The 22582-nt window shown below is 45.4% G+C and overlaps 1 protein-coding gene and 1 pseudogene across 1 annotated transcript; one reads left to right on the forward strand and one right to left on the reverse strand.

Annotated features, from left to right (window-relative positions):
* Positions 1-3729: 3729 nt before the first annotated feature.
* LOC125538674 (glyceraldehyde-3-phosphate dehydrogenase A, chloroplastic) lies at positions 3730-5666 on the forward strand. The gene is made up of 4 exons (XM_048701944.1): positions 3730-3968; positions 4072-4179; positions 4265-4817; positions 4905-5666. Exons 1-4 carry the CDS (start codon positions 3927-3929, stop codon positions 5405-5407), a joined length of 1206 nt encoding a protein of 401 aa, XP_048557901.1. The 5' UTR covers positions 3730-3926; the 3' UTR covers positions 5408-5666.
* On the reverse strand, positions 5525-21841 carry LOC125538675 (annotated as a pseudogene).
* Positions 21842-22582: the final 741 nt, after the last annotated feature.

The raw sequence follows: 22582 nt of genomic DNA on the forward strand, positions 1-22582 counted from the left end.
GGCTTTAATTGGCATAAACACTAATTAAAACACAAAAAACACAATCATAACAGTAGCATGATTGTGCAAACACTCAAGAACAGAAAGAAAAGGACAAAAATAAATTTTATTCATTGGGTTGCCTCCCAACAAGCGTTATTGTTTTATGCCCCTATCTAGGCATAATGCAAGGATCTAAGTATTGTCATCTTTGGTTTCCAACTCTTCAATCAAGCACTTAGAATTTTTCAAGGATTTAGCATAAAAAATTTCAATGACAATACTCCTAGGAACGAGTTTAAGGAATTCATTCTTGCACAAAGGGTCTCTTATTACTTCGACAAAATCTAGGTGAATACTAATCATCTTAAGATCTTCTTTGCTGCTATTACTAGAAGTTGCACCCTTGTCCTTAGTAACTTGAGTAATATTGCCAACTTTTACGGGAGTTTTTCAATAGTTTTAGCGGAACAAAGGTCGTACTTAGATTACTAAAGATTTCTTCCAGTTTATCAATCCGAGACGGGCTTTCTTCAATTCTTTCATGAATTACGGTCCCCTTTTCTTTTAACAACTTAAAAACTTCTCCCCTTTTGACCCAATTTTAGTAGCAAAATTATGCATTTTTATCCAAGTTTTCAATATCTTGTTTGGTAAGTATTTTCTTTTCAATAGCATCTAGTCTTTCCATAACATGCTCAAGAGTCAAAGTTGTTTCATTAACCATAAGCGGTGGTGAACCCACTAAATTTCCCGTAGCATTGAAAGCATCAAGAGAGGGACACATCAAGAAATTTACACCGGTAATCGTATCAAGGACGAATCTATACCAAGTGGTGATGCCCACATAAAAACAACGAAAAAGAACAACGGTTGATTGCTTACGGATAGATCTATTATGAGCATTGCAAATCCTATACCAAGCATCTTTTAAATTCCCTCCTCCACTTTGTTTAAAGTTAAGAACTTCGTTCTCGGGAGTGCACACAATAGTGGAAGAACCATCCATAGCGACAAGAAGTAGCAAACAAGATTGCACACAAAAACAGATCTGACGAGAAAATGGCGAACGAAAAAGAGGGCGAATAAAATGGCAAATTTTTGTGAAGTGGGGGAGAGGAAAACGAGAGGCAAATGGCAAATAATGTAAATTGCAAGGATATGAGATTTGTGATTAGGAACCTGGTAGATGTTGATGATGTCTCCCTGGCAACGGCGCCAGAAATTCTTTTTGATGTTTGCTTGAACTACGTCGGTATTTTCCCAAAGAGGAAGGGATGATGTAGCACAACAACGGTAGGTATTTCCCTTAATGGTGAGACCAAGGTTATCGAACCAGTAGGAGAACCACGCAACACCACATAAACAGCTCCTGCACACAAAGAATAAATACTTGCAACCCGACGTAAGAGAGGGATTGTCAATCCCTCGCGGGTAAAAAGATAGGTAAAATTGTAGTAGATTCGATAAGTAGATCTCAAGGGAACTCGAGACAAAATAAATAAATAAGAATTGCAGCAAGTTATTTTTGTATTTTTGGATTAACAGATCTGAAAATAAAAGCAAATAAAATAGATCGCGGAGGCAAATATAATAAAGAAGAGACTTGGGGGCCGTAGGTATTACTAGTGGCTTCTCTCGAGAAAAATAGCAAACGGTGGGTAAACAAATTACTGTTGGACAATTGATAGAACTTCAAATAATCATGACAATATCCAGGCAATGATCATTATATAGGCATCATGTCCAACATTAGTAGACCGACTCCTGCCTGCATCTACTACTATTACTCCATACATCGACCGATATCCGGCTTGCATCTAGTGTATTAAGTTCATGGAGAAACAGAGTAATGCAATAAGAATGATGACATGATGTAGACAAGATCTATTTATGTAGAAATAGACCCCATCTTGTTATCCTTAATAGCAATGATACATACGTGTCGGTTCCCCTTCTGTCACTGGGATCAAGCACCGTAAGATCGAACCCATCACAAAGCACCTCTTCCCATTGCAAGATAAATAGATCAAGTTGGCCAAACAAAACCCAAATATCAGAGAAGAAATACGAGGCTATAAGTAATCGTGCATATAAGAGATCAAAAGACTCAAATAACTCTCATGGATAAAAACATAGATCTGATCATAAACTCAAAGTTCATTGGATCCCAACAAACACACCGCAAAAAGAGTTACATCATATGGATCTCCAACAGACCATTGTATTGAGAATCAAAAGACAGAGAGGAAGCCATCTGACTACTAACTATAGACCCAAAGGTCTACAAAAGACTACTCACACATCATCGGAGAGGCACCAATGAGGATGATGAACCCCTCCGTGATGGTGTCTAGATTGGATCTAGTGTTTCTGAAACTTGCGGCGGTTGGAATTGATTTTTCGTCGACTCCCCTAGGGTTTCTGAAATATTGGGGTATTTATAGAGCAAAGAGGCGGTGCGGGAGGCCATCGAGGTGGGCACGACCCACCTGGGCGCGCCCTATTGGGTTGTGCCCCCCTCAGGGCACCCCCTGATGCTTCTCCGGCCCATTGGATGTCTTCTGGTCCACAAAAATTCCTCAAAAAGTTTCACTACGTTTGGACTCTGTTTGAAATTGATTTTCTGCGACGTAAAAAACAAGCAAAAAACAGCAACCGACACTTGACACTATGTCAATAGATTAGTACCAAAAAAGATATAAAATGATTATAAAACATCCAAGAATGATAATATAACAAGATGAAACAATCAAAAATTATAGATACGTTGGAGACGTATCAAGGTCCTTCAGGGATTTTTCTACAGCTTGTTGAATTATTTTGATGGATTCCCTCATTTCACCAACTCGTACTAAATAGTGAGCTAACAAATCTCCTTCTTTTTGCCATTGGACTTTCCAGTCAAATTGGTTGTAAGACTCGTAAAGGTCTACAATAGTTCTTGATACAATCCCTTTTTTATCTTCCTGTAGACCTTCAGAATGATTTTTTGGTTGTGCAACCCAAAAAGAATGATGTTTTTGGGTTGTACCAAGTCTGAAACCGAGTGGATTTATTTTTTGTCCATATTTTTCTATTCTATTTTTTATTGGGAATCAAATCTTAGATGGATCTACAAGCAATATTGCACCATCCATGGACAAATCTAAACAGCAGTAGGCGGTTGGATTAGCCGTCGTGCTAATGTCATATAGCAAACATTGTCCATGAAGTACTTCCGAATAAATATTGTAAACAGAGCTGAAAAGGATGGTGTCGGCACCCGTCCTCGTGTCTCTGCCAGAAAACAGGGGCAAGGAAAGGTGAAAAGGCTTTACCCTTTTTTGCGAATGAAATGGCTTTATTTCATCTGCCACTATTCAAAAATCCTCAGTTTCCTTTTTTAATAGACACAAAAGTTTATATATAAATGCACACACAAACGCTGATGACTGGGGATACCACTATCCTTCTAACCATATTGAGGACCCATTATTGACATCTTCATATGGCCAGCTCACAACGTTCAACGTTTGTCGAGTCACCCCAGAAACTCGGATCGAAACGGTGCTCTGCGCGACGTCCACAGAACGGAACGCGCAATATCCAGCGAGCGAGCGAGCATTACATCAACAATACAGGATGTATGTACATTGCAACAAATAATCACAAAAGAACAAGAAAAAAACATATGCGATCAGGCACATGACGAAGGAAGGGTCACATGAATGAAGAAGCGAAAAGCCACATATCGACCGGAATAGCGAAGTGTGGGAGCCGCGATGGCGGGCACTGGCAGCCATACATTGGGCTATCCAAAATCTCATCTCTCGCCCAATCCGGGCCTCACGATCTCAATTCCCACCCCGCGTGCACCACAAGCTCCAATCCCCTAACCCGTATATACAGCCACGCCCGCCTCACCGTCCTTGATCTTCCCCCCTATCTGATCAGACCCTTTGGACATGGCGTCGCCCATGCTCTCCACGGCCATGGCGCCACTCCAGGTATGTCCCATGTTCCATTCCATGCCTGCGTCCTACAGTTCTTCCCTGTTTGTCACGCACGGTTCTGTAAGTGATTTGCGTCCAACTCGAATACTCGATCCAGGGGGGCATGCTGGAGTTCTCCGGGCTGAGGAGCTCGTCGTCGCTGCCGCTCCGGCGGAATGCCACCTCCGACGACTTCATGTCCGCGGTTTCCTTCAGGACGTACGCGGTATGACATGATCGGCGGAATGTAGCTTGCTTGGCCGCGTGCCATGGGAGCGTGTGTGCGTGACGCGGCGGCGCTGTGCTTGCAGGTGAGCACCAGCGGCGGGTCGCGCAAGGCGCCGACGGAGGCCAAACTCAAGGTGGCGATCAACGGGTTCGGGCGCATCGGGCGCAACTTCCTGCGGTGCTGGCACGGGCGCGGCGACAGCTCGCCGCTGGAGGTGATCGCCATCAACGACACCGGAGGCGTGAAGCAGGCGTCCCACCTCCTCAAGTACGACTCCACGCTGGGCATCTTCGACGCGGACGTCAAGCCCGTGGGCGACAACGCCATCTCCGTGGACGGCAAGGTGATCAAGGTGGTGTCCGACCGCAACCCCTCCAACCTGCCGTGGGGCGAGATGGGCATCGACCTCGTCATCGAGGGCACCGGCGTCTTCGTCGACCGCGCCGGCGCGGGCAAGCATCTCGAGGCCGGCGCCAAGAAGGTGCTCATCACCGCGCCCGGCAAGGGCGACATCCCCACCTACGTCTGCGGCGTCAACGCCGACCTCTACACCCACGCCGACACCATCATCAGCAACGCCTCCTGCACCACCAACTGCCTCGCCCCCTTCGTCAAGGTGCTCGACCAAAAGTTCGGTACGTGCCCGTCACCCCGTCCCGTCTCTCTCCCTCAACTGAATCAACTTCTTTAAGTAACTAAAAATGGCGGTGGCAATGGCGCAGGCATCATCAAGGGAACCATGACCACAACCCACTCCTACACCGGCGACCAGAGGCTGCTGGACGCGAGCCACCGCGACCTGCGCCGTGCCCGCGCCGCCGCGCTCAACATCGTGCCCACCTCCACCGGCGCGGCCAAGGCCGTGGCGCTGGTGCTGCCCAACCTCAAGGGCAAGCTCAACGGGATCGCGCTCCGGGTGCCCACCCCCAACGTGTCCGTCGTCGACCTCGTGGTGCAGGTCTCCAAGAAGACCCTCGCCGAGGAGGTGAACCAGGCGTTCCGCGACGCCGCCGCCAACGAGCTCAAGGGCATCCTCGACGTCTGCGACGAGCCGCTCGTGTCCGTCGACTTCAGGTGCTCCGACGTGTCCTCCACCATCGACGCGTCGCTCAGCATGGTCATGGGAGACGACATGGTCAAGGTCATCGCGTGGTACGACAACGAGTGGGGTTACTCCCAGAGGGTCGTCGACCTCGCCGACATCGTCGCCGACCAATGGAAGTGAACGCCGGACGGCGGCATTATTGCCCTGTGAAGTGACTCCTCTCGAAATTTTCCCCAGCCATCGTCACGGATGATCGATTCTTTGTAATGAGAATTCGAAGTATCGAGCTCCCAACAGCTTCTTTTTTTTCCTTTCTTTTCTTGTTCTTCTTTTTTCTTTCTCTGATTTTTCAGTGTCCAGACACGGATTATAATAGACTTCCTGCAAAGGAAGTCTCAACGCTGTGCATCTGTAATATATACTATCGTTTGCCAGGTTCTGATGTAGAATTCAACTTGTTCTTCGAACATTTCCATCGTTTTGACCTTTACTGCTATCTAAACATGCATGATCAACTCAGGAAGAAAAGTTTGAACCATACACGAAAGTTACCATAAAATGAAAAGTTTGAACTTCTGATGACAATTGCAAAATTAAAGGGAGCACAACCATGCAGCCCATTATCAGAGTTTTTATTTCATTTGTGCGAAAACTCATTATCAGAGTTGTCCACACAAATTGACTCACAAGATAAGAGATTGCGATCTGCGCGCCGAGCCTAGGTGGATGATGGCATGAACTACTTAGAGAGTAGACCCACAACTTTTGTGGGTCGTATTTTCGTTGGACATCATGGTTCACATGTTTGCCATCCTATATGCTTGGTGCCAATCAGTGTGTGAGTGGTCAAGAATACATGGAACTCATCAGGGATAGATATTGCAGACCATACAATGCACAGACCACAGAGGGTGTCTTTCCACTCTGAAGCATTCAGATGGATCAAAACATCTCGAATCTCTATACCCAAATGGCCCGTGTTTAACTTGATAGAATCAAGATATTTAGAATTCAGAGTTGAGCTCTCTCTACTCAATGCCCCATGATAAGACATACTGTATGCAGTATTTATCGATGAAATAGCAAGTACTAAGAACCATTCAAGTAAATTCTAGTAGAAGCTAACATGATATATTGAACTTCAACCAGGGTTCTTTGGATGACACTTCATACGCTAAGTGCTGGACTGATAGCATTTTCAGCAACAAAAAATAACTACTCTAAAGGAAAATTCAGATACTAGTTTTCGCTCAAGGAAAGTACATTCCTGATTCCTTTGCAGAACACCTTTTTACCGTCCCTGCTTCAACCGCTGCCATTGAAAAGGTTCCAATCATGTACATCGAAGTTCATCACTGCAAGTCTGAAGACCTCCGACATTGGCAAGCATCCTGCTTGTTCTGCGGGTACTGCTGGTCCAGCTGCAACTGCCTGGGCACTTTCACTCAAAGGACTGAAATAAAAATGACAGAAAAATATATCATTCAAGGGGCAGCCTGTAACATTGTAGAAGTGGGCAGCACAAACATAATACCCGAGCATAAAAATCAAGGCATCGTACCTAGCTAGTTGTTAACTTGGATATGTAAGTCCATACTAATTTTACTTGCTTTCACTCAGATCTAATACGACTATCTCCACATTACTTGTGATGCATCATTACACTGTTTCATCTGCATTTCAGCTGAAAAGTATAAAATCTAGTTTTGGCATTTTGGTCTCCCCATAGTACTATTATAGCACTCAACATGACTAGCCTAGGTAGAAAACTGAAGTAACTACATGAGGCCCTGAGCAAAAGAGGCTTCTGTTTCATCAACCGAGAAGGTTTTTTGTTTCATATTTTAGTTCTGCCATTGACCATACTACTACGATAATACAATTTTATTCAACGTGTGTAGCCTAGATAATGAACTGAAAAAAATTGAGCAGGGCAGGATTGTCATTCTGAATTATAAAGATGACAGAGACAAGGGAGTTTAAAACCCACATGATTAGTAAGCATAATTGCTACTGCATAAGAAGTTATGGATTGTCATTCAAACATGTCGATATAGATCAGATTTATGCAAGTTCAGATTATACCAAATAATACATAGTTCTCCTAAGCACTGTATAATAATCAAGTCATACAAAGATTGATAAATGGTGATAAATAGTACTAGCTATGATGATAAATCTGAACAAGACTTTCTACTTGAGAAGGTAATTTTTTTAATAAAAGATTGGTTCATAAAATTTCATTAATCAGAGGAAGTATGTCATAGTGATCTGCTAAGCTTACTTTATCACGAGCGGCTTGTATGCGGTGATCAGGGGCGGAGCCAGGGGGGACGGGGGGCCCCCCCCCCCCCCCCCCCCAGATCGACAATTTTAGTAGTAGCGATGAGTAATTACCAACGAGATGATTAGATCAATATATGTACTTGGCCCCCCCTATACTCGAATCCTGGCTCCGCCACTGGCGGTGATAACTACATCAGTTGCTGCATTCTTGAGACGTATGTTTGCCAAGTAAAGCTGCAAAGGTAGCCCAATGCTCAGTTGAAAAAGCAAACATTAACTGTTGAACCATAATTCCAAGGGATGGGTGTACTCACCCGAACAATGTTCTGTGCTTCTCTGCCTTGCCTCCCTTTTGAAACAGCCTACAGATGCCGAAATCAAGCGTGAGATCCTTAAGTAAATTTTATTCACTGCCGGTGTGAAGTGGCCATCATATAATGAATGCCAAGGAACAGAAATATCAAATTATGAGACTGAGCTGACTTGTGCAATTAAAGGTATCATATCCAGGGAAGCACAGATGGAAACTAATCAACTGGAGGTCGATTGAAGGCAAGGAGCAGGGTAATCTGGATATGGCACAGGACGTTTGCTTACCAGCTTGCCAATTGCAGTTCCAGCCACTGCAGGTGCTTCCCCGGAGCGCAGACCAGCTAGCTCAACTGTCCCAGAGTGCTCGACCACCTAACCGACAAAAAAAGAGGTAAGTTACCAACATGAGTAAAATCCACTTGGATCGGAAATTTAACAACCGTGAGTTCATGACCATTCAATGCACATGAAGCAGGCAAAGAATTCGTGAGTACAGCTGCTTTTATTGTCGAAAGAAGAATACGGTTGTTTTGGACAGAAAGCCAAGCAGGGAGAACTGTTGTTTAATGGCAATGAATCGAAATTTATAGGGCCAAGTGGCTAAGCTATTCACAGAGTGAAGCCAGGACATTACCAGGTTACTAGTAGAATGCCCGTGCGTTGCCACGGGCATCTAAAATATTCTGCCATAACACATGTTAAATTTTACACGCTAATGGCAGTTAATATTTTTAAAACATCATCCAAATCCATCACTTCTTATCTCCGACAAACAAAACTGGAATAAAATTTATACTACATTATATAAGTATATATTGTATAGTATATGAAAACAAATTTGAGACTAACACAACTGATTTTATTTGCAAAAAATGGGTATCCGAAATTACATATAAATATATAAACATATATAAATGATATTTTATATTAATAAACATAAGGAAAAATAAATTATTTTCACATACCTAGTTTTTAGCTTACCTACCCTGCGTACCACCTCAACCACTCTCTCACCGCACGCACCCCTCCCTCTCTCACCCTCCCACTCCTTCTCTCCGTCATGACGTCGCCCCCGCCATCCCTCTCCGCCACGATGTCCTGGCTGCCACATCTTCCCCCTGGCATGTCCCTGCCTCCTCCCCTCCATGCTCATCGGCACCTCCCAGCCCCTCCATCGAGATCTCGCCCGCCTTCTCCACTCCCCGCCATGTGTCCGGGTGAGCAGCCGGATCCGACCGCCGTCAAGCCGTGCCGTCGATCTGGCCATCCCAGGCCGATTTTCGGTGCCAACAACAGGCGAGCCGCACCATCGATCTGCCATCCTAGGCCGATTTCTGGTGCCGAGGGCGTCGCGTTCCCCCTCCAAGCTGCACGGCGACAGGGCTCTTCCGCCATCCACTAACTGCCGCTCGCCGCTCCGAGTAGTAGGCGCCAACACTGAGAGAGTCTGGCTGGGCCTCCACTCCAGCAGACAGGTCCACACAAATTTCTTGCAATACATTAAATGCTTACATCGTTTTTCAAGTAGACATTAGTTTGTTAGCTTATGCTCGTGCATTGCCATGGGTTAAAACTTCAAATTATGCAAACGTTTCATTGTGTTGTTGATAAGAAAAGTAAGATACATACGTACACTATTTGTCGTTGGTAAATCTCTCGTTCTTCAACACCAACGCAACAAGAATACAAACATTGATCTATTAGTGATCCCCGCCTCTCCAACCATTAAAATACCGCTCCTTGTTATCTTGGTTTTTTACCTTACTTACCAAATCTGGTGGTGTTCTGTCGGATCTTGCACATCCTCTCCCGTCTGCTCGTTTCCGACCGGTGAGAGGCATTGCCGCATTGGTAGTTGGTCACGTTCTGGCTGATTGTCTGGTCGTCGGCCGCGATGGGGTTTCATCCCTGGTGGTTGATGCGTGTTTCCCATATGGCAACAAGAATACAAACATTGATCTATTAGTGATCCCCGCCTTTCCAACCATAAAATACCGCTCCTTGTTATCTTGGTTTTTTAGTTACTTACCAAATCTGGTGGTGTTCTGTCGGATCTTGCACATCCTCTCCCGTCCGCTCATCTCCAACCGGTGAGAGGCATTGCCACATTGGTAGTTGGTCATGTTCTGGTTGATTGTCTGGTCGTCGGCCGCGATGGGGTTTCATCCCTGGTGGTTGATGCGTGTTCCCCATATGGCCCCTCCTCTTTGGCCTGGGTGACAGTATAATTTTCTTTGAATGGTCGCAAGGTTGAAACAATTCTATCGAACAAAAAAAGCATTTCAAATAATATGACCACAATGTAATTGTGTATTAACCTATGCCAATATGGTAAAAATGAGGCCTACAAAACAAACTATAATGGCAAAATATAAGTTAGCAACTTAGCATTGCTCCCAAAATTACCGTGTAAGGCCAAAGCTTTAATCGTTACCCTGTGCATGGAGGCCCTCTACTATCATTAGAACAATTAATTCTTGGAAGGAATGTCATATACTTTCCTATAGAATAATAATAAAATATTTATGTTGCACAGAAAAAATTTATTTGGAAAATAACTCACACTCTGATATATGAGTATTAGAAATAAACCAGCACCTCGGATTACAGTGTTGTAGATTGTGATATGGTGATGAATATGTGTTGATAGATCAGCGTCCAAGGAAAGTTGTGTGATTTGTATGCCTTCAGAAGCCATTATATCAAGATACCTAGGATTACAATTATTTCTCAAACAGAGAAAAGGAAATTAAACCATGTAAGACATCTCTAGCATAAGACATAGAGGTAGGAAATGTATAACAATGTTGCATAAAAAGCAAAATACATAGCGCCATATGAATAGTATAGTAGGATCCCAAGCTTGTAACTGTTTTTTTTTGGAAATGGAGGTAGCCCCGGCCTCTGCATCATGATGATGCATGCGTCCCTCTTATTAAAAATCCAGAAAGTATCATCGTAAAGGTCTTACAGCTCGCAAACGGAGCAAAACAGAGCCTGAGGGCATGTGGTCTCAAATCCTACGCAATAAGTATTTACACTCGAAAACGCTAGCCCAGGTTACCATCAGACCGACTGATTCGCCGTTCTGTAAGGGACTTATGAGAACGAAGGTACAATTACAAAACTATTTCATGCAAGCAATTGATAACCCTCACATGAAGTTATCACAATTAAATGTTCAATTCAAAACTTCACACCATGGCCATAGTTAGCACCTATAGTTCTTGCAGAACTACACAGTACAGCTGGTTGTCTAGATTTCAGAATTGAACATTCAATTAGTGAGTAAGATTTATAAACTCCTCTGTGAAATGAATTGCAGAAAACGGCAGACTACAGTGCTCTACAACATAAACCAGCTTCACAACACAAACTATACATTCCCCGGATTCGTACCAGTCCTTACGAAACCCTCGCTTAATGGCCGAATTAACTCACGTGTGTATTTGAGTAATTCGGATTAAAAGAAAATATTCACTAAATACCCTTGGCTTGTTATGGTTAACGAATTACCCCTAAGATCTGAACCCTAGCATCACCAAGTAAATAGATTGAGATGGCAAACTCAGACGGGGACAGATCCGAGACATGGGCAGCAGCAGCAGTGTACCGGCATGCGCTGAGATTTCTGTGCATCGGAATTAACCAGACTGTCGGACACGTTAGGCCGTCGTCCCGTCCGTGGAAGGTGTGCTTGCCGACGGCGTTGGGTGATCGAGCGAGGGAGCCAAACACAAAGCTCGGATCTCTGTTGGGTCACGTCGAGCACCTTTGTGCCATGGAGAAAGTGCCGACTGCCGCTCGCGGAGCGCGTTGACGTCATAGAACTGCAGAAAAAGCGGTGTACAACAGGATACATCAGGCAGAGTGCTGACCTTGCCGTTGATGGAATACCACCATATGTCGGGTCCAACACGGCCTATGTCACCTTGACCACGCCGACTTTGCACCACCACCATGGCAGAACACATGCCTTGACGAGGTGCTCCATGGACGCTGTCCTGGACGCCAGGGAGACCGCGACAGACCACAGGCCTCGATGAGGTGCACCAAGCTTCTATTCGGAAGCAACTGGGTTGATGCGTTCATGTAATGTTCGCGCGCCAGACTGTGCCGCTAGCAGCCCAACCACCCGGCGGAGCAGCGTCGGGGCGAGGCCTACTGCACGCTCCACCCTAGGATCTGCAACACGAACGCAGGCACGTGCCTAGCTTGGCAAGGCAACCAGCACCATGAAATTTAAGTAGTGAGCCTCTTTCGCCGCCGCCGAAGTCGAGGTGGATGCCGATGAGCCTGCCCTTGACTACTTTCCCTCACCGCATGCTACACGGCCACTCCGCCTTGTCACCTCGCTGCCACCTCCTCGCCACCATAGCTGCCATCCTCGGCCATCGACGAGCATCGAACCAGTCTGCTCCGATGCGAGGGAGATAGAGATGGAGCATCATCATGGCTAGAGTTTCAGAAACAAAGAAATGTGAAGGGGTGGGCTTTAGAAAAGTTGGGATCGCTACACCCGGAAACAAATCGTAATTGTTGAGCCAGATGGGATACGAGGGGATCTCTGCTGATGCGAGAGAGATTGAGATGGAGCATCGTGGCTAGAGTTTCAAAAAAAAGGAAATGGCAAGGGATGGGATTTAGGAAATTTAGGATTGCCACACTTATGGAAACAAATCGCAATATTTGAGCCGGATGGGATACGACGGAATTAGCGGTGAGGGTGTCGAGGCTTTGTTAGATGGAGCGAACGAACAAAACGACGTACGGACTCCTCCATTAGGAGTAGAGATGGAAACAAATCGCAATATTTGAGCCAGATGGGATACGAAGGAATTAGCGGTGAGGGTGTCGAGGCTTTGTTAGATGGAGCGAACGAACGAAACGACGTACAGACTCCTCCATTAGGAGTAGAGATCACCCGCATCTTGCTCGTTGGCGACATCGCGCAGGAACCAGAGCGCGCTGCCGCCATCCTCCACCTCGCCCTTGAGGTCGAGCAGCTCGAAGATGAGGCTCTCTTCACGGGCGGGATTGACGAAAACTTCCTAGTTACGCAGCAGAACCACACACATCGATCAGTAAGGGAACGAACCAACTGTTGAAAATATGCCCTAGAGGCAATAATAAATTAGTTATTATTATTATATTTCATTGTTCATGATAATCGTTTATTATCCATGCTAGAATTGTATTGATAGGAAACTCAGATACATGTGTGGATACATAGACAACACCATGTGCCTAGTAAGCCTCTAGTTGACTAGCTCGTTGATCAATAGATGGTTACGGTTTCCTGACCATGGACATTGGATGTCGTTGATAACGGGATCACATCATTAGGAGAATGATGTGACGGACAAGACCTAATCCTAAGCCTAGCACAAAGATCGTGTAGTTCGTATGCTAAAGCTTTTCTAATGTCAAGTATCATTTCCTTAGACCATGAGATTGTGCAACTCCCGGATACCGTAGGAATGCTTTGGGTGTACCAAACGTCACAACGTAACTGGGTGGCTATAAAGGTTCACTATAGGTATCTCCGAAAGTGTCTGTTGGGTTGGCACAAATCGAGACTGGGATTTGTCACTCCGTGTAAACGGAGAGGTATCTCTGGGCCCACTCGGTAGGACATCATCATAATGTGCACAATGTGACTCAAGGAGTTGATCACGGGATGATGTGTTACGGAACGAGTAAAGAGACTTGCCGGTAACGAGATTGAAAAAGGTATATGGATACCGACGATCGAATCTCGGGCAAGTAACATACCGATAGACAAAGGGAATTGTATACGGGATTGATTAAGTCCTTGACATCGTGGTTCATCCGATGAGATCATCGTGGAACCATGTGGGAGCCAACATGGGTATCCAGATCCCGCTGTTGGTTATTGACCGGAGAGTTGTCTCGGCCATGTCTGCATGACTCCCGAACCCGTAGGGTCTACACACTTAAGGTTCGATGACGCTAGGGTTATAGGGAAAGTATGTACGCGGTTACCGAATGTTGTTCGGAGTCCCGGATGAGATCCCGGACGTCACGAGGAGTTCCGGAATGGTCCGGAGGTAAAGATTAATATATAGAAAGTATGGTTTTGGCCACCGGAAGTGTTCCGGGCATCACCGGTAGTGTACCGGGACCACCGGAGGGGTCCGGGGGTCCACCAGGTGGGGCCACCAGCCCCGGAGGCCTACATGGGCCAATAGTAGGAAGGGACCAGCCCCTAGGTGGGCTGGGGCACCTCCCACCAAGGCCCAAGGCGTCCTCAAGAGGAGAGGGGGCAAACCCTAAAGGGCAGATGGGCCCTAAGGCCCAGCCTGGTGCGCTTCCTCTCCCCCTTGGCCGCCTACCCTAAGATGGGATTGGGGCTAGCCGCCACCCCTAGGGTGGAGAACTAGGTGGGGGCGCAGGCCCTCCCTCCCCCTATATATAGTGAGGCAAAGGGGCGAGCCAACACGAAGTTCTCCCCTGCTGGCGCAGCCCTCCCCTCCATCCTCTTCTTCCTCCGCGTGAGCTTGGCGGAAGGGCCCTGCCGGAGAACTGCCACTCCATCACCACCACGCCGTCATGCTGCTGTTGGACTCTCTTCCTCAACCTCTCCTTCCTCCTTGCTGGATCAAGGCGTGGGAGACGTCTCCGTTCCGTACGTGTGTTGAACGCGGAGGTGCCGTCCGTTCGGCGCTAGGATCATCGGTGATTTGGATCACGACGAGTACGACTCCATCAACCCCGTTCACTTGAAAGCTTCCGCTTAGCAATCTACAAGGGTATGTAGATGCACTCTCCTTCCCCTCGTTGCTAGATTACTCCATAGATTGATCTTGGTGATGCGTAGAAAATTTTAAATTTCTGCTACGATCCCCAACAGTGGCATCATGAGCTAGGTCTATCCGTAGTTTCTATGCACGAGTAGAACACAAAGCAGTTGTGGGCGTCGATATTGTCAATTTACTTGCCGTTACTAGTCTTATCTTGATTCGGCGGCATCGTGGGATGAAGCGGCCCGGACCGACCTTACACGTACTCTTACGTGAGACTGGTTCCACCGACTGACATGCACTAGTTGCATAAGGTGGCTAGCAGGTGTCTGTCTCTCCCACTTTAGTCGGATCGGATTCGATGAAAAGGGTCCTTATGAAGGGTAAATAGAAATGGGCATATCACGTTGTGGTTTTCGCGTAGGTAAGAAACGTTCTTGCTAGAAACCTATAGCAGCCATGTAAAAACTTGCAACAACAATTAGAGGACGTCTGACTTGTTTTTGCAGCATATGCCGTGTGATGTGATATGGCCAAAAGGATGTGATGAATGATATATGTGATGTATGAGATTGATCATGTTCTTGTAATAGGAATCACGACTTGCATGTCGATGAGTATGACAACCCGTAGGAGCCATAGGAGTTGTCTTAATTTATTTATGACCTGCGTGTCAACTTAAACGTCATGTAATTACTTTACTTTATTGCTAAAGCGTTAGCCATAGTAGTAGAAGTAATAGATGACGAGACAACTTCAAGAAGACACGATGATGAAGATCATGATGATGGAGATCATGGTGTCATGCCGGTGACAACGATGATCATGGAGCCCCGAAGATGGAGATCAAAAGGAGCAAAATGATATTGGCCATATCATGTCACTATTTGATTGCATGTGATGTTTATCATGTTTTACATCTTATTTGCTTAGAACGACGGTAGCTTAAATAAGATGATCCCTCTCTAAAATTTCAAGAAAAGTGTTCCCCCTAACTGTGCACTGTTGCGAAGGTTCGTTGTTTCGAAGCACCATGTGATGATCGGGTGTGATAGATTCTAACGTTCGAATACAACGGGTGTTGACGAGCCTAGCATGTACAGACATGGCCTCGGGACACATGCGAAACACTTAGGTTGACTTGACGAGCCTAGCATGTACGGACATGGCCTCGGAACACGGAAGACCGAAAGGTCGAACATGAGTCGTATAGAAGATATGATCAACATGAGATGTTCACCGTTGATGACTAGTCCGTCTCACGTGATGATCGGACATGGCCTAGTAGATTCGGATCATGTTTCACTTAGATGACTAGAGGGATGTCTATCTGAGTGGGAGTTCATTAAATAATTTGATTAGATGAACTCAATTATCATGAACATAGTCTAAATTGTCTTTGCAAATATGTTGTAGATAAATAGCTCACGTTGTAGCTCCCTGTTTCAATACGTTCCTAGAGAAAGATTAAGTTGAAAGATATTGTAAGCAATGATGCGGACTAGGTCCGTAGTCCGAGGAGTGTCCTCACTGCTACACAGAAGGCTTACGTCTTTGATGCACCGCTCGATGTGCAAACCCCTACAACGTCGTCTGTGGATGTTGTGAACACCTGACAGACACATTCTGATGACTACCTGATAGTTTAGTGCACCATACTTTACGGCTTAGAATCGGGATTCCAATGACGTTTTGAACGCCATAGAACATATGAGATGTTCCAAGAGCTGAAATTGGGATTTCAGGCTCATGCCCGTGTTGAGAGGTGTGAGACCTCTGACAAGTTCTTTAGCCAACAAGATGGAGGAGAATAGCTCAGCTAGTGAGCATGTGCTCAGAATGTCTGGGTGCAACAATCACTTAAATCAAGTGGGAGTTAAACTTCCAGATAAGATAGTGATTGATAGAATTCTCTAGCCACGGTCACTAAGCTACTAGATCTTCGTGAAGGGATGGAGTTGATCCCGGAGCTGTTCGCGGTGCTTAAGACCGAAAAAGGTAGAAATCAAGAAGGAGCATCAAGTGTTGATGGTTTGACAAGACCACTGGTTTCAAGAAGGGCAAGGGCCAGAAGGGAAACTTCATGGATGGCAAACCAGTTGCCGCTCCAGTGAAGGAACCCAAGGTTGAACCCGAACCCGAGACTAAGTGCTTCTATTGTAAGGGGAACGGTCACTGGTAGCGGAATTACCCCAAATGCATGGTAGATAAGAAGGCTGGCAACTTCAAAGTATATACGTGTTATTAATGTGTACCTCACTAGTACTCCTGGTAGCACCTGGGTATTGGATACCGGTTCAGTTGCTATTATTGGTGACTTGAAACAAAAGCTATGGACTAAACGCAGACTGGCTAAGGACGAGGTGACGATGTGTGTTGGAAGTGTTTCCAAAGTTGATGAGATCACCATCGCACGCTCCATCTGCCTTCGGGATTAGTATTGAACCTAGATAAATGTTATCAGGTGTCTATGTTGAGCATGAATATGATTAGATCATGTTCATTGCAATACGGTTATTCATTTAAGTTAGATAATAATGGTTATTCTGTTTACATGAATAATACCTTTCATGGTCATGCACCCTATGTGAATGGTTCATTAAATCTCGGTCGTGGTAATACACATGTTCACGCCAAAAGATGTAGAGTTAATAATGATAGTACCACTTTGTTGTGGCACTGCCGCTTAAGTCATATTGGCGTAAGATGCATGAAGAAACTCCATATCGATGGATGTTTGGAGTCACTTGATTTTGAATCGCTTGACACATGCGAGCCATGCCTCATGGGAAGGATGACTAAGACCCCGTTTTCAGGTACAATGAAATGGGCAAGTGACTTATTGGAAATCATACATGCTGATGCGTGTGATCCAATGAGAATTGAAGCGTGCGATGGATATCGCTATTTTCTCATCTTCACTGACGATTTGAGTAGATATAGGTATATTTACTTAATTAAGCACAAGTCTGAAACGTTTGAAAAGTTCAAGCAATTTCAGAGTGAAGTTAAGAATCATCATAACAAGAAAATCAAATTCCTACGATCTGATCAATGAGAATTTCTGAGTTATGAGTTTGGCAAACACTTAAGACATCGTGGAATCGTTTCACAGTTGAAGCCACCTGGAACACCACAGGGTAATGGTGTGTCCGGATGTCATAATCGAATCTTATGAGATATGGTGCGATCTATGATGTCTCTTACCGATCTTCCGCTATTATTTTGAGGTTATGCATTAGAGACAGCTGCATTCACTTTAGATAGGACACCATATAAGTCTGTTGAGACGACGCCATATGAACATTGGTTTGGCAAGAAACCAAAGTTGTCGTTTCTTAATGTTTGGGGCTGCGATGCTTAAGGCTTCAGTCGGAGAAGCTCCAACCCAAAGCGGACAAACACATCTTCATAGGATACCCAAAGGTGACAGTTGGGTACACCTTCTATCTCAGATCCGAGGGCAAATTGTTTGTCACTAAGAAAGGGTCCTTTCTCGAGAAGGAGTTTCTCTCGAAAGAATTGAGTGGGAGGAAGATAGAACTTCATGAGGTTGTCGAACCTTTACTTCAACCAGAGAGTGATGCAACATAGAAAGATGTTTTCTGTGGCGCCTACGTCTGTTGAATAGGAAGTTAATGATAGTGATCATGAAGCTTCGGATCAATTTGCTATCGAACCTCGTAGGTCGACAAGGATATGTACTACTCCTGAGTGGTACGGTAATCCTGTCTTAGATATCATGTTGTTAGACAACAATGAACCTACGATCTATGGAGAAGCGATGGTGGGCCCGTATTCCGACAAATGGTTAGAAGCCATGAAATCCGAGATAGGATCCATGTATCAGAACAAAGTATGGACTTTGGTGGACTTGCCCGATGATCAGCGAGCCATTGAGATAAATGGATCTTTAGGAAGAAGACGGACGTGGACGGTAATGTTACCGTCTATGAAGCTTGACTTGTGGGAAAGAGTCTTTTCACAAGTTCAAGGAGTTTACTACGATGAGAATTTCTTACCCGTAGCGATGCTTAAGTCCGTCGGAATCATGTTAGCATTAGCTGTATTTTTCGATTATGAAATCTGACAGATGGATGTCAAAAACAAGTTTTCTTACCAGTTTTCGTAAGAAAAAGTTGTATGTGATACAATAAAAGGTTTTTGTCAATCCTAAGGATGCTAAAAGGTATGCTGGCTCCAGCAATCCTTCTATGGACTAGAGCAAGCATCTCGGAGTCGGAATATATGCTTTTATGGAGTGATCAAAGATTTTAGGTTTATACAATGTTTGCTAGAAACTTGTATTTACAAGAAAGTGAGTGGGAGCACTTCAACATTTCTGATAAGTATATGTGGATGACATATTGTTGATCCGAAATAATGTAGAATTTCTGGAAAGCATAAATGGTTGTTTGAAGAGTGATTTTCAAAGGAAGACCTAGATAAAGATGCTTACATATTGGGCATCAAGATCTATAGAGATAGATCAAGACGCCTGATGATACTTTCAAAGAACGCACACCTTGACATGTTTTTGAAGGAGTTCAAAATAGATCAGTCAAAGAAGGGGTTCTTACTTGAGTTGTAAGGTGTGAAGTTGAGTAAGACTCAAAGATTGACCACGACAGAAGAAAGAGGAAGGATGAAGGTCGTCCCCTATGCTCTTGTCATAGGCTCTATACGGTATGCCATGCTGAGTACCACACCTGATGTGTCCCTTGCCACATGTCTGGAAAGAGGGTACAAAGGTGATCTAGGAGTAGATCACCAGATAGCGGTCAAAATTATCCTTAGAGGAATAAGGAAATGTTTCTCGGTTATGGAGGTGATAAAGAGTTCGACGTAAAGAGTTACGTCGATGCAAGCTTAACACCTATCCGGATAGCTCTGAGTAGAGATATCGGATACGTATAATGGAGCAACAATTTGGAATAGCTCCAAGTGGAATGTGGTAGCAGCATCTATGATTTGACATAAAGTTTTCGAAATACATAGGGATCTGAATATGGAAAGACCCGTTGACTACAACCTCTCTCACAAGCATAACATGATCAAACCTAGAACTCATTGAGTGTTAATCACATAGTGATGTGAACTAGATTATTGAGTCTACTAAACTCTTCGGATGTTGGTCACATGGCGATGTGACCTGTGAGTGTTAATCACATGGCGATGTGAACTAGATTATTGACTCTAGTGCAAGTGGGAGACTGTTGGAAATATGCCCTAGAGGCAATAATAAATTAGTTATTATTATTATATTTCATTGTTCATGATAATCGTTTATTATCCATGCTAGAATTGTATTGATAGGAAACTCAGATACATGTGTGGATACATAGACAACACCATGTCCCTATTAAGTCTCTAGTTGACTAGCTCGTTGATCAATAGATGGTTACGGTTTCCTTACCATGGACATTGGATGTCGTTGATAACGGGATCACATCATTAGGAGAATGATGTGATGGACAAGACCCAATCCTAAGCCTAGCACAAAGATCGTGTAGTTCGTATGCTAAAGCTTTTCTAATGTCAAGTATCATTTCCTTAGACCATGAGATTGTGCAACTCCCGGATACTGTAGGAATGCTTTGGGTGTACCAAACGTCACAACGTAACTGGGTGGCTATAAAGGTTCACTATAGGTATCTCCGAAAGTGTCTGTTGGGTTGGCACAAATCGAGACTGGGATTTGTCACTCCGTGTAAACGGAGAGGTATCTCTGGGCCCACTCGGTAGGACATCATCATAATGTGCACAATGTGACCAAGGAGTTGATCACGGGATGATGTGTTACGGAACGAGTAAAGAGACTTGCCGGTAACGAGATTGAACAAGGTATCGGGATACCGACGATCGAATCTCGGGCAAGTATCGTACCGATAGACAAAGGGAATTGTATACGGGATTGATTGAATCCTTGACATCGTGGTTCATCCGATGAGATCATCGTGGAACATGTAGGAGCCAACATGGGTATACAGATCCCGCTGTTGGTTATTGACAGGAGAGTTGTCTCGGCCATGTCTGCATGACTCCCGAACCCGTAGGGTCTACACACTTAAGGTTCGATGACGCTAGGGTTATAGGGAAAGTATGTACGCGGTTACCGAATGTTGTTCGGAGTCCCGGATGAGATCCCGGACGTCATGAGGAGTTCCGGAATGGTCCGGAGGTAAAGATTGATATATAGGAAGTATGGTTTTGGCCACCGGAAGTGTTCCGGGTATCACCGGTAGTGTACCGGGACCACCGGAGGGGTCCAGGGGTCCACCAGGTGGGGCCAGCAGCCCCGGAGGCATACATGGGCCAAGTGTGAGAAGGGACCAGCCCCTAGGTGGGCTGGGGCGCCTCCCCACCAAGTCCCATGCGCCTAGAGAGAAGAGGGGGCAAACCCTAAGGGCAGATGGGCCCTAAGGCCCATGCCTGGTGCGCCTTCCTCTCCCCCCACTTGGCCGCCACCCTAAGATGGGGATTGGGGCTGCCGCCACCCCTAGGGTGGAAACCCTAGGTGGGGGCGCAGCCCTCCCTCTCCCCCTATATATAGTGGAGGCAAAGGGGCAGCCAACACACGAAGTTCTTCCCCTGCTGGCGCAGCCCCTCCCCTCCAATACCTCTTCTCCTCCGCGTGAGCTTGGCGAAGCCCTGCCGGAGAACTGCCACTCCATCACCACCACGCCGTCATGCTGCTGTTGGACTCTCTTCCTCAACCTCTCCTTCCTCCTTGCTGGATCAAGGCGTGGGAGACGTCTCCGTTCCGTACGTGTGTTGAACGCGGAGGTGCCGTCCGTTCGGTGCTAGGATCATCGGTGATTTGGATCACGACGAGTACGACTCCATCAACCCTGTTCACTTGAACGCTTCCGCTTAGCGATCTACAAGGGTATGTAGATGCACTCTCCTTCCCCTTGTTGCTAGATTACTCCATAGATTGATCTTGGTGATGCGTAGAAAATTTTAAATTTCTGCTACGATCCCCAACACCAACCAGCGCGCTCCAAACGAGACCATGTAAGGGGGAATCGGACGAACCTGGTGGTCGGGGACCTCGTGAATGTTGCTCACATCCTGACCAAACCAAACAGTACCAAAACTAAACAGAAACGGCGTCAGCGGGAGCAGCAGGAGGAGGAGCAAGCGATGTGTGCGATGGAGAAGGGCGTTGCGGTACCTGGAACCGGGCGGGGAAGGCGGTGGAGATGGCGCCGCCGAAGAGGGGGTGCCTGGTGCTGGTCTCGCCGGCCATCTTGACAAGGGAGTCCTGTGACTAGACAGCAAAACAAGGTTCTGGAGCGTGGGAGAAGACAGGGGTGGGGGAGAGAGCCGGAGAGGGTCGGGCGGGTTCGCGATTCAAGCGAGTTTAGGCTGGTTGTAATGTATCATACTCCAGTATCATGCATGCATGCCAACTACTCCCTCCATTCCTATCCGTTCCTAAATATAAGTCTTTGTAGAGATTCCACTAGATGGACTACATACGGAGCAAAATGAATGAATCTACACTTAAAATGCATCTATATGCATCCGAATGTGGTTCATACTGGAAACTCTACAAAGACTTACATTTAGGAACGGAGGGAATAGACAATTTTGATGAGGTGTCATTGAATTAAATAGAGAAAGAGAGTATTGAGTATCATATCATGATAGCGTATCATAATAAATGCTATGCTACTAGGAGTATGTGTCATACATGGCAATAAATAAAGTACTACATGATACTTCCTCTGTTCACAAATATAAGACGTTCTAGACTGACCATACAAGTCTCTAAAACGTCTTATATTTATGAATAGAGGGATTAATAGTATATGATACTCCCTCCATTCCTAAATATTTGTCTTTCTAGACATTTCAACAAGTGACTACATACGGAGCAAAATGAGTAAATCTACACTCTAAAATATGTCTATATACATCCGTATGTGATAGTTCATTTGACATCTCTAAAAAGACAAATATTTAGGAACAAAGGGAGCTAGTATTA

Source organism: Triticum urartu, chromosome 2 (assembly GCF_003073215.2).
Source record: "Triticum urartu cultivar G1812 chromosome 2, Tu2.1, whole genome shotgun sequence".
Lineage (NCBI taxonomy): Eukaryota > Viridiplantae > Streptophyta > Magnoliopsida > Poales > Poaceae > Triticum > Triticum urartu.

Coding starts and splice junctions, on each gene's coding strand:
- LOC125538674 (XM_048701944.1), top strand. CDS start 3,927: ATGGCGTCGCCCATGCTCTCCACGGCCATGGCGCCACTCCAG. Junction 3,969..4,071: donor CGGCCATGGCGCCACTCCAG/GTATGTCCCATG, acceptor TACTCGATCCAG/GGGGGCATGCTGGAGTTCTC. Junction 4,180..4,264: donor TTTCCTTCAGGACGTACGCG/GTATGACATGAT, acceptor CTGTGCTTGCAG/GTGAGCACCAGCGGCGGGTC.